Source organism: Amblyomma americanum, chromosome 4 (genome assembly GCF_052857255.1).
Source record: "Amblyomma americanum isolate KBUSLIRL-KWMA chromosome 4, ASM5285725v1, whole genome shotgun sequence".
NCBI lineage: Eukaryota > Metazoa > Arthropoda > Arachnida > Ixodida > Ixodidae > Amblyomma > Amblyomma americanum.
The window spans coordinates 218,458,914-218,471,659 of NC_135500.1; the positions used below are offsets into that span (position 1 = coordinate 218,458,914).

The 12,746-nt window shown below is 47.9% G+C and overlaps 1 protein-coding gene across 1 annotated transcript; it reads left to right on the top strand.

Moving 5' to 3' along the window:
- Positions 1-2,440: 2,440 nt before the first annotated feature.
- LOC144129365 (mitochondrial 2-oxodicarboxylate carrier-like) lies at positions 2,441-11,046 on the top strand. Its single transcript, XM_077663439.1, has 4 exons — positions 2,441-2,838; positions 5,624-6,252; positions 7,093-7,320; positions 9,885-11,046. The coding sequence occupies exons 2-4, from the start codon at positions 5,845-5,847 to the stop codon at positions 10,161-10,163; spliced, it is 915 nt and encodes a 304-aa protein (XP_077519565.1). The 5' UTR covers positions 2,441-2,838; positions 5,624-5,844; the 3' UTR covers positions 10,164-11,046.
- The last annotated feature ends 1,700 nt before the right edge of the window (positions 11,047-12,746 follow it).

The window sequence follows — 12,746 nt, forward strand, 5'->3', positions numbered from 1 at the left end:
TACTGCGCGATTTCCTTTCCCCAAAAACCAATTTTCAATTTTTTCAATGATCATCACGCCTTGGGCTGCGGGCCCTAGGCCTTAATTTTGCGCAGACAAGAAGCTTGCGAGCGGGTTCGGCTGCCACTCCTCAGTTACTGTGGATGTGTTCCAGACGCCGCGTGTGACTTCGCGAGTGCCGTACGCGAGTCTCGGAAAGTCGACGGGCTCACCTGGGGTGCGCTAGAGGATTATTCGCGGGACGGCCCGTTTCTAGGAGGCGGGACCCCGTCCTCGACACCGGTGCGCTCGAGCTGCGTGTTGTGTCGTCTTCCTCATCGCCCGGCCCAATTGTCGCGCGCAAAGAAGAACCAATGCACGGCGCGGATTTACCAACCGTACCAAGCACAGCCGCTAGCCTTGCAATTTGCCATTGGATCTCTAGTGTTGCACCAAATGATACCAAACAGCCTGAGAATAAATATAAACTGACAAAAAACGGAAAGTTCCTTCGAGTGATGCATGACAAAAAAAAAAAGAAAAGACGCCGCCACCGTCTGGACGACGTTGAAGTAACGAGCGTTAGCTGTTTGCTTTACTAGAATTGATATGAATGAGCCACCAATCAATCACTAATTCGATATAATAATGACGTCACCAATCAGTCACCAATTGGGTTGCTATATCGATTTACTATGTGGCCACCATCTTGAATTCCTCGCACTTCAAAACTTTCACTCTGAACGAAGGTGGTAGCAGACCCCAAGAAATCGAGAAACGTCGAGAGAACTCACAGGACGGTTACGACTGTGTAACGCGATGTTCAGCGATAGCTCTTTAGGCGTTTACTTTTGGGGATACATTCCTGGCGCACTGGCGGCTGTTCCAAACTGTGGCGTTCTCGATCGAGGTACTAAAGTAAGGATAAGGGTCGTAATGCTTGCTCCCTTGTTTGATCTCTCTGTGGAATGGCCTGAAAGCACAAAGGGAAAACGTTAGTTGCCGAGTGGAGCGATGCACACACGAAGAAAGCACTAGGGGGCGTGAACCAGCGCCGATCCTCGAAGCATTTTTCACTCCCCAAGGACGCCCACCAGAGAATTAACAGTAAAAGAAGCGAGGGAACATGAAGGAATACGAGGGAAACAATATGTACAAGCTTTCTTCGAGCTGCGCACAGCGGAGAGATGTCGCGGTGCACAGTAATAATAATAATTGGTTTTGGGGGAAAGGAAATGGCGCAGTATGTGTCTCATATATCGTTGGACACCTGAACTGCGCCGTAAGGCAAGGGATAAAGGAGGGAGTGAATGAAGAAGCACAGCTGTATACGGTCTCAGTACAGCCTGTGTGTGCTCGCAAGTTTCTTGAAGAGACCACTACTTGTTCAAACATAAGATGTGGTCCGGCGTCTGGAGACTCGAAGTCGGCGGCTGCGTTTTCGCGTGCATTGGTGCTCGTGTCGAGTTACTGTCCACAGCTGTCCTAAAGCGAAGAAACTGCCCGAGACCGCACTGGCATTGAAGGTAGCCACACTGACTCGGGAACCACTCAAGGTAAGAGAGAAGGCATAATGAAAATGGCAGAAGAAGGGAAGGTTTGTAATGAAATGACCTCACAGTTTCCTTCGCTATGCGTGACTTTTTCTTTCTTTCTTTCTTTCTTTCTTTCTTTCTTTCTTTCTTTCTTTCTTTCTTTCTTTCTTTCTTTCTTTCTTTCTTCCTTTCTTTCTTTCTTTCTTTCTTTCCTTCTTTCTTTCTTTCTGTGCTTCTTCTTCGGCACTTTCAAAGTCCAGCAAGCTATACAAAGGAGCTTGCTTACCCTTTAAACGCTTACATATGACAGTGTAAAAGCGGTGATAGAGCCAATATAACGTACCGCTAAGATTACAGGCCCGCGTGAAAAATTATTTCCGAGAGAAACTGTCGAATTATGCGTAAGGTTTTGTTGTTTTGATGCCCTTTGAGGATGACAGCTACGCGAAAGGAGTTGGAAATAAGTAGGATTTGCTTGTCACTGCACAAAGTAACACAATATGCGTGTTGCTCATTTGAGTTTTACGGCAGCGTGGCTGAACTTAGGACGCCCGGCGACAATGACAGCGTTAAGTACCCCGCTCGATACTTTGCTCACCAAGGAAACTGAGAGGCTTCTCCGCAGAGATACCGGATACTTATAGAAGTGCAGGAACTATATGAGCACTCTGCCTGCTTCCGAGATTCAGTTCACGTGCCGTCTCCTCAGCGTGCTATATGGGAGCGTGCGTGCATCTGCTTCTAATCTGTTTCTCGCGCCTTCTATGGTTCCCTGTGCGACCTTCGTCAGATAAAACGTAATCGCATTTTTTTTTCCGCCGACCGTTCCCCACAGACGCATACCGCGAACTCCGGTACGATATCCCTCATCACTCAGCCGCGAACAATGCATGTGCGCTCATATGCAGAACGGCTCAGGAGCGACGGGCTTGTTGCCAGCGACTCTTCAGCTGCTGTCTCGTTCGCAAGCGTCTTTTAAACAGAAGCGAGCCCTCTTTATCGCGCGTGTCGTCTACACTGATTACTCCGTTGTCGCCCGTCTGCCAGAGCGTCAAACGTCATCTTTCTCGGCCAAAGCGTCACCTTTTGTCTGCTAAAACGTCATCTTTCTTTGTCATTACGCAGCGGCAGCGCAATTGCCGTTGCAGCGGCGCGGCGGCGACAAACGAGGCGGTGCCAGCGACAGCCTGCACGGCGGCGCCGCCGGCCCACCGCGGTTTGACCTACTGCGCTGGTCAGGGCCGCCGAGTCGTCTTCTGCCTCGCTGCTTGTCGTGCGGCCATGGACGAGAGAGGAGGCCGACGCTTACCTCCTCCCTAGACAGGTTCGTGCTTCGCTCCTTCGCTTTCACTCTTCTACGTTGCCCTCATGAAAATCGAGGCGAGACGGACTGGGCTACGACTGAGTGCGCGCTGCGGCTCGCGTTACTTCCCGGAATGGGTCGTCAGTGCCCTGAACGCCAGGAAAGCTATACAGAAATGCGAGATCGCAGGCGCGGAGCGAAATCGGATGTTATCGATGCAGGTTTGACCGATGAATAAGTTACGGGAACAGATGACGCACGGAGGTCCCCCTCTCGTTTCACGCCTTAAGCTGCCATCTCAGCTCATCCTCCGCAGTCGTTTCCGTTGCTTGCACGACCCACGCTCACAAATGGCCCCCGGACATGGGCACTGGCAACAGAATTCTAGAAAGACCTGTGCAGGGAGCGACAGAAGGAAAAATGGTGGGTGTCACTTTGGGGAGAAAATATCCTTGCGAAGGCGACTTTAGTTCGAGTTGTTAAAGAAGTGATGAACTTTGCGAGAAATGTAACGCGCAGAACTGATAGTGTCGCGGACGACATCAAGAGATTGATAACATAATAGTTGGCAGCCTAGAGGGAGAACTTGCGATCTTGGGCTGGCTTAAAACAGGAATGACTGTATCGTGCTAATCGGGAGATGTCTTCGTTGCGCACTGTACGCGAATCGGATGGTTTTGATTACGATGACTGTAGTGACGATGGCAGGGTGATGGTTATGGCAGTTTTAGTCGAGATGAGGACGCCCCGGGGATAAGAATGAAGTGCGGGGCCAACTTTGAACACATACCACTAGTTCAGCGCAGTTGAGGTGTCCTTGACGGAAGCGAGATACTCTGGCTTCGATCCTGTAGGCACATGCTTCCTGACGAGCAGTGCGACTAGGAAAGAAAGCAACTCATTCCACGACTTGATTGGGACAGGCATGAACTGAAAAATGGAAGTAACAATAATAAACCACGCAGTGACGCCCTTAGGTACTCCTTCCTTCTGATATTATTGAGCAATGGCAACAGCTATTTTGTTTGAGTCAGGCTGCTTGGAAGTCACCTGACGAATCTTGGCAGGCATGAAGTAGGTGTAAACAATAGGAATAAATGTACACGCTCTTCAGCATTTACGTTACGACCGCAGTTAGCCTCCCAAGAACAAGGCGCGCCTTGAGGGGTGACCTTGACGGCAGCCTGTGGTTGGGGCTAACTCTTCTATGTTTAAGTATCCAAACATCGCAGAAAGAAGAGAAGAGCTACGTCGCTTAAGTTAATTATAACGCCTTGTATTTCCTAACAAATACGGCAGTGGCTTACAATGAAAAACATTCTTGTCAGGGCTTAACACAATTATTGGACACCATGTGCGTTTGTTGTTATGCCTTGCGAGTAAAACGCGTTGAAATCATCGCTCACGATACCTGCCGCAGTAGCTGAGTTGTTAGCGCGTTCGGCTACTGAGCCTGAGTTCCCGGGTTCGGACGCGACCGCGGCGGCCGTGTTTCGATGGAGGCGAAACGCAAAAGGCGCCCGTGTGCTGTGCGATGTCAGTGCACGTTAAAGGCCCCCGGTGGTCGAAATTATTCCGGAGCCCTCCTGTACGGCTCCTCTTTCCTCCTTTCATCTTTCATCTCGTATTCCGATGGTAAGCTCTGCGCCCGCTTTATCGAACGTGGCACGTGTCTTTGTGACGTAAAATCCACGAACAGGAGTTCCTGGCGGGGGCCGGCTGCGAGCGGTTTAGCATGCCACACGCTTCGAAAGAACCTTATCCGAATCATACAAAACCGACCCGGAGGCCTTGCACACTACTGACGCAGAAACCGAGATAACTTCCTCCTTGGCAAAGTTTTTTTGCCCAGTTCTGAGAAGTGTTGAGATTGGAGCAGGCCGATGAAGGTTTATTCCGTATAATATTACTAAGAGAACGAGGCGAAATGATGAACACACAACGTATTGGATAGCTAAAGGTGGTGTTGCTTGACTAGAAACCCACGCTTTTTTTCTTTTACCTACACTGCCCTCAAGGCATACAAGGCACTCTTTGCCTACTTGAGAGCGACTGGATTGAGTGACATTGTGACAGCGTTGTGCGTGTGTGTGTGTTATGCCTTTTTCCCCTTCTCTCTTCCTCCTTTTAGTCCCCTAATCCCTCTTCCCCAGTGCAGGGCAGCCAACCGGAACCCCTTTCAGGTTAAAATCCCTGCCTTACCCTCCTCCTCTTTATCTATCCATCTACACTCCGCTATGGTCTCAGTGCTGCTTTTTTCCCTACCTTAATTTTTTTTAAATTTAAAGCGCAGTTTCTCCCCATTCTGGCTTTTCGAAGTAGCACACGCAAAAAAAAAAACGAAACAGGAAGCCAAGTATTCCTCTGCGTGCACGTGCTGTCCGCAGTTTTGACCTGAGAATATTCAGAGCGGCTCGCATATACTTCTCCCACCTTAAGCAGCCGCGTAGAGCATGAAAGAGCCTCTCTTCTGGGGTGTTGTCGTGAGCCGAACGTGAGTGATTGTTTACTTGATATTCTCTCCACTATGGCGTCATCGCATCGCTCAGGCATCTCAACAAGCCTGGATTACGAAAGATCAGGGAATTATATATTTAGAGTGCCCGAGCTAGCATGAGCCAAAGGTTCGTAGTACGTACTGCGGAGATGAAATTAAGACTATTTTTGGCAGGTGCCCGGGAGAAGCAGGTAAATTATTAAAATTCGGTTGATCAGCTTTTAAAACGCTGGAGATACACTAGTGGTTTTGAATTAGAACGGTAAAGCTCCAATAGAAGCCTTGAATGGCCAATTATTTCCTGTTCAGTTCCAGGTCAATATGCGCCGCTCCAGCCGTCAATCACGGGAGTGCGCAGAAAACTATCGCTGGTCCGCGCCTTGGGCTCAGGTTGCAAGTACAGTGCCGGTAGCCCGACTGCCTACGCCAGGAAGAAATGACGACTCCTGGTTGAAGATTTGATCCAGCGCAGCAAGGGTGGGAGCTCCTGCAGGCCACCAGAATCCAAGGCCAGGAGCGTCACTTTCGGGATGTCCGGCTCCTCGGAAGGCAAGCGCCAGCTGGGCCACCACCACAAGGCCGCCGTCCAGTTCTCATCGGGTGCAATAGCGGGCTTCATCGAGGTCTGCGTGAACCACCCTCTGGACGTTGTCAAGACGCGACTCCAGATGCAGTCGGCCGACGACCCGAACAGGTACAAGTCGATCGCCGACTGCTTTCGGCGCATGACCAAGGCCGAGGGCTTCCTGTCAATCTACAAAGGCATCGTGCCCGTTCTCGTGGTGGAGACCCCCAAGATGGCGCTGCGCTTCATGGTCTACGAGCAGACCAAGCGCGTCCTCTCGCCTCACATGCCGCTCTTGCCCAACAACCTCATCTCGGGCTTCCTGGCGGGCGCCATAGAGGGCGTCGCTGTCAACCCTTTCGAGGTCGTTAAGGTGAGCTCTTCATACGCAGGAAAGAAGGACTGTTCAAGTCCGTCGCTGTTCCCACGATTTCCGTGAGTGCGCCTGAATGATGGAAATTGCGAACCGCTCTCCACGCCTGTCCACCAAAAGCAACACTGGTGCAGTACACGTAACACAGGCGAGACAGCGGCGCCACGGCCAGCTTTTCCGTCTAAGATCTCATCATGCTCCCTTTCATTTGCTCTTTTTATGAAAAAATGTTTAATGAGCAAGGGGAGGGATAATAAAACTGATTCTCCTCTTATGCCTAAGCGAATATGTTTACCTCTTTTTCTCCTTTTCTAAGTGTTTCTCGTTTCACTACATCTCTCAAGGGATTTGAGACTGAAACATTGATTGCGTGTGATTGGTTGCAGAAATTACGAGTCAGTAAATGAGCAACATTACATAACTTGTTATATAACCATTGTTTCTGATGCAAGTAAAGGAGAACTCTTATAAGTAATACTGAACATATGTTAAAGAAATTAAAACATAATAGCGGCGCGATAAAAAAAGCTAGCATAGTTCAATCGTTCCATGCATTACAATAGAGGTAAAGTTCTTACAATGGAGAGAAACCAGTCAATTTCTTTACAAATATAATTTAGTCATTTATGTGAGCAATATATTCTCTGCAAAAGCACTATTGGGCACGAGGATATTTTTATGTTAGCCTCTTTCAACTGAACGCTCATCTTTCTTTCAACTGAACGCCCGGAGCCCTTCACTACGGCGTCCTTCATAGCCTGAGTCCCTTTGAGACGTTAAACCCCAATAAACCAACGATTTGTGCTGTTCAGACGAATGATTCTGTGTCTGTGTCCACAGGTCCGATTACAGACAGACCGCACCTTGGTGACGGCTCAGCCAAGCGCCTACTCGCTGGCTCGTCAAATCCATCGGACACATGGTTTTGGCCGTAACGGACTCAGTCTGGGACTGACCTCAAACCTTTTCCGACACGGCGTCTTTGTCATGTTCTACTTCGCCATTTACGGAAAGCTTAAAGAGGTCTCGCCAGAGTTCAAGAACCGACGTCACCAAGATGTCTACAAGGTATGTGCAAAATTTTTTGCTCCAATTTAATTAGGAATTATGGTTTTTAGGAACAGTGGGTGCAACCACCATCGACGATGTATACAGCATACGAAGGCGTTTAATGAATTTTAAGCCTAAAATAAAACAAGAACTCCAGGATCAAGAACAATTTTTTTGACTTTCAACTATATACCACTACATCGACGCCCGTGGTCTTGGTACTAAAAGAGACATTCATTGTCCAGAACGTTTTTGTCCTTAATAAAATCCGATAGCGTGAACTTTCGTGACTCTGTTGACGTATAATCGGCAGCAAAATAAGCTTTTATTGCGCATTAAGCTGGAGTTAGTGCTTACGGTATGAAGTACAGAAATACATTCATATGTTTGGCTGAAAAGACCCGCCAAAGGCGAGCAGATTTGAAATAAGGGAGTAATAAATTATTCACACCCATCCAAGCTCAGCCATGCGGCTACAAAGAAAAGGTAGGCAGCTGTAACGGAAATTTCGCAGGTGAATAATAATTCGTCTAACTTCGCGGCCGCTCGTCCGCGCTGCAGAACATCTTCTGGATAAAACAGCGGGTAGAATATTCCATGCATAAGAAGAAAAAAAAAGAACCCATGCCTTTAACCCTTTAAAGCCAAGTGTCATGGATTCGCGAAATATCGTTTGCACGCCGTCCTCTCATTACGTCGCGAAGCATGCACACAACGGTTTATATCAACGCATTCTCAGCGCCCAGCGCTTTCGGATAAGATAGTTTGGCGCCACTGTGCGAAGAAAAAGGGGGCGCGAATGCTCTACAACTGCATGTCTCTCATTTGCTCAAAACATTTATGGGAGAAATAAGACATTTGTTACAAAAAACATAGATGGGCACTTAAGCTCCGTCTCAAGGGTATGACGTGATAGCTAACGGGGTAATGCCCATATATGCGGAATTGGGTGTTCTCTACTTAACATTCACAGATCCCTGGGAGTCCTCATACCCCTCGTGACGCAGTGCTGCAGCGGTTAAGCGATGCGCCACTGCCCCGCAATGGCAGGTGCTGACACCGGTGGGGCTCGTGTGATCCAGGTTGCTGTTCCCAGCAACGTCTCGCGGGCAATCATTATTTATTTTCCACCTATCACGTTGGGCAGTTTGCTCACTCTCCGGTGGGCAGGTTGTGATGACGCCACAATGTCACGTGCCCTAGCTGGACCACCTATCTACGTAGATTGTTTCTCTTGGGGATTTATTGCTCACGGTCAATGACGCCGATGACGACACCGGATTTTCCGCGACACGAGCTCCTTAACGTTATCGCTTTAAAAATCGGCTCATGTCCCTGGGCCTACGATTTTTTTCGAGGTCTTCGAGTATTTCTTTCACAAAACTCGTACCTGCTTCACAAAGTGGACCAAATGCTCATTGTTCAAAATTCAAGATATATTGGTATCTCAAATCAAAGTGGCTTTAACAGTTTCTTGGCAATGGTTTTTCAATACTTTATATAGTAAACATGTAGAGGCGATCAGTGTTTATTTGTTCATAATCTGTGCATAAATCTTTTACAAAACGAGAAAGCAGAAACTAATGTGTCGGGTGGAAATTGATATATTTTTCTGTGTTCCGCCTAGGAGTGCAAGACTGACAAGGAAATGTAAAACTTTTGAAACTTTTTGAACAAAGGTGCCTCAGCATATGCCCCACGAATGGCTTAGGCCGGTACAAGAAAATGGGACAGGGTATGTCTTGCTAACGGTTTAAAGCGGAGGTAAAAAGAGGACAGGGTATGCCACGCGGCATGTCAGATCAACGGCATCAACACCTGTATTTTGAGATTTTTTTAAGTGGTTAGAACCTCTGCACACTTCAGTTATCTTAAAGTAGTTGTCCATGTTGGCTTTATATGCGCAAAATCATTGCAAAAAATGCGGTACGTAAGAACTTTAAAATGTGCAACTAAAGAATGAAAACTAACAGCTTATAAATCTTTAATCAGGCGTCTTCTTGGATAGGCGTCAGTTGTGTGGTCACCTCACCTTGTTTACGACAAAGATGAACTTGAATCAGGCCAGTAAAAAGTCATCAGATTCATTTCTAACCGCTATACGATCACAACTCCTCCACTTCAGTGCATCACCACGTCATATCACTGAATTTCCTAGAGCAGCGACGAACTCGCTGCATAAAATTGTGCCCAAGTGCGTTTGTACGGCTGCCCCCCCCCCCCCCCCTTTCATTCACTCCGTGTGACCCGCCGCAGTGATAATACCAGTTTCAAGTTTACCGATTTATGGTGGTTTAAATTGGCTTTTTTAGACGCGCAACTGAAGTGATAGGGTAATGTGCGTGATATCACATCGAGGATTACTGGCATCTAAGCAATGACCTCGTGCAATTGCAGTTTTTGTACTAGCGCGGAAGTGTTTGCTTCTAGCCGCTGATCGCTTCAGTTAGTTGCGGGCGTAATTCGGCCACTGCCAACCGGGAACCTGCTGCTCAGCCCACTATATACATCGACTTTTGTTCGCGAGCTTCAAGTGGTCGTACTTTTGTTCATAAAAAAAAAGCAACAACGCTAACCCGCAGGTTGGCACCGGGCTCTTCAGCGGCTGCGTGGCCACGTGCTTCAACATTCCCTGGGACGTGGTGAAGAGCCGCATCCAGGGACTGCAGCCCGTGCCGGGCGAGACCAAGTACAAGACGTGCTGGCAGAGCTTCAAGCTGGTCGTGCGCGAAGAGGGCTTCCTGGCGCTGTACAAGGGCCTCGCGCCGAAAATGCTGCGCCTCGGCACGGGGCACGGACTCATCATTGTCCTCTACGAGCACATCGTCGAAGTGCTCGAGGCCATGGCGTCCAGGTTGTGAGCAGGGACGAATGAATGTTTACCACGAGCATCGATCTCTTCTCCCGTGAGCAGCTGGCGCTGGTTCAAAAGTGTGTGTGGAATACGGGCGTTGAAAAGCAGCCGCAAGGGGGACAGGCGCCTTTGAGAGAAACTTATGCTCAGGGCAGTCATGTTCGGTGCGCTGCGCCTCAGACTGCAGAAGACATCGCCGAAGCGTAAGGCCGAAAGAGTGTTCTTGTTTACATGCTTGGACGACACGTCGAGGCGTGCACATGCGTAAGGATATCTGGCCAGAGGGGCCTGAAGTAGCAAACATAAGCCCAGAATATGGAGTTAATTTGCCCCCCATAGCACACCCGTACAGGTGTTCCATGCACTCCATCTTGCTTATTCCCTCAAAGATGGGAGGTATTTATAAGCTCGAGGAAGTAAATGTTTTCCTCCCCACAGAAACAGAGCACTAACATGTGCCACGTTTGTGTGTGCTTGTTCTATATGCTCATCCTCAGGGTAGATCATGCCAGCGATGGGAACAGAGAGCAGGTGACGTGGGCAGCAGGCGAACCAGCTTTGACGAATACGATGCCCCCCGCTGACCGAACGCCATTTCGTTTTCTTTTTACTTTTTTGCCGTGCGTAGGCGCGGCGGCGTCTGTTTGACGTCGGCTTGTGCTTTGCGAGCTCGTTAGGTTCCCCACTATTGCCGATCAAGCGATGCTGCCTTACAAGATTTGTTAAGAGTTTAGAGCTGATATGAGATTTCACTCAGTTCTCATCATCATGCACCACGGTACAGTTGACTAAAAACCAGCGCAGAATCAATTGAAAACGAGAGCACTGGAGGTAATTTGACACGAATGTGTTTGTGCTCATGTTCGTGTCATTAATGCTTGATTTGTCATCATGACTGAGGGACAATACAGTCTCACAAGCATTTCCAAGAGCTAGATAAGTTTAAGCTCTGTTCCATTGCGGTTAGATGTCGATGCACTACGCTACAGGCGGCTGCAAAACACTGCGCGAATCGCACCGAAAAACGATGCGAGAATGAGGGCTAAGCGGCAGCACTTGAGTGGTGGTGGTGCATTGATTAGGGCGGAAGCACTACTCCGATGGGTAAACTCCGAGCAAGATCTTGCGATGCTTGTGGGTTTGCGGGAAGAAAATACAAATAAAATTAAATCGCATAAATATCCGCTACTGGGATTCGAACCTGCGCCGGCGCGAACGGATCAGCTTCGCTGGCCACTACGCCAGAGCACAAGGCTATCGCCTTTTTTTAAAATAAAAAAAACATTGTATTTATTACAGTGAAGCAATGTGCTATGTACATGAGCTGTTTACAAATCATGAAAAAAAGAATCGTAAATGAACACAATGCATAATACGATACACCTAAACCAAGCACGTGAAAAAACTCAGCACAGGGCACATCACTACTACATCATAATAGGACACGCTTAAGAAATGATACACTAGAAATTGGCCAACGAAGAGCACAACACTAGGAGCTGCTGCCACTCCGGCTCAAACTCGGTCTGGGCATAAAATTCCTTTACATGAATAATCGTTCTGCTGAAATGCTATACTGAACAAAAAGAGTTACAATGTTAGTCGATCATATGCATTTTATAGAGGCCGCGCAGCCCAATCAGAAAAAAAAAACAAGTCTATGGGATCATTAACAAATGGCAGTGCTGTGAGATATCGTACAGAATGCGGTATCAAGTTAAGTATTGTTTCAATGTCCATTGCAAGGTAGCCCAAAAGAGTATTGCATCTTTGCAATCAATGAAACAATGCTCAATCGTTTCTGGAGCATCCCGAAGGCGGAGATTTATCGTGGACACAAAAACACCTTTTTTTTTTCTAACCACGTCTTAACCGGCAATGTCTCGCTACGTAACTGATAGAAAAAAGTCGTGATATATGACTAGAGGGGAATTATTTACGTACTGTTGAGTAGGTAATGTCCCGGTCAACCAAAATACACACAGCGGTACATGGGCGGAGGGAAGCGCATGCAAAATAAATCCATGTACAACCGTTTCCTCGACACTGAAAACGAAATGGGGGAGGGGGAGGAGGGGAACGAACAAGCAGTAAACGAACAGTCAAATACACCTCATGCATGAAGCCCCATAAACACTGGCAATCAGAAACATTAGAAGACACAGTGAGGTTCGGTGAAACATGAAACTAAATTGACTTGCAAGAATGCATGCACTATTGGGTGTATGCATGAAACATGAAACGTGGAAACATGAAACGTGCAACTATCTGCCGGACATATAGATGGACTAAACCGTGCCCTCCAGCGCGTACAGGCCGGAAAAGGTAATCACGCCTTATAGATTCAAAAGACAAATCCCACACAAAAGTGGCGGAAGCTCTGTGAAAACGCTGGATATATATAGAGTCTTGTGCGATGAATAATTTGGGGTGCATAATAAATTTTAGTAGCGAGGAACAGATTACATGCAGTCACCCTGCCAAAAATCGAGAAACCATGGGGGACAAAATTCTGAGCATAGCGCTGAAGAGTTGGCACACGGTCTTCCCAGTAATGTGCACTGTGCTTATAGGCACTCGAAGAAATTCC

What these genes read in the sequence shown, in the direction of transcription:
- LOC144129365 (XM_077663439.1), top strand. Translation starts at nt 5,845, where the DNA reads ATGTCCGGCTCCTCGGAAGGCAAGCGCCAGCTGGGCCACCACCACAAG. An exon ending in ACCCTTTCGAGGTCGTTAAG is followed by an intron (nt 6,253 to 7,092) that starts GTGAGCTCTTCA and finishes CTGTGTCCACAG; the next exon opens with GTCCGATTACAGACAGACCG. An exon ending in GTCACCAAGATGTCTACAAG is followed by an intron (nt 7,321 to 9,884) that starts GTATGTGCAAAA and finishes GCTAACCCGCAG; the next exon opens with GTTGGCACCGGGCTCTTCAG.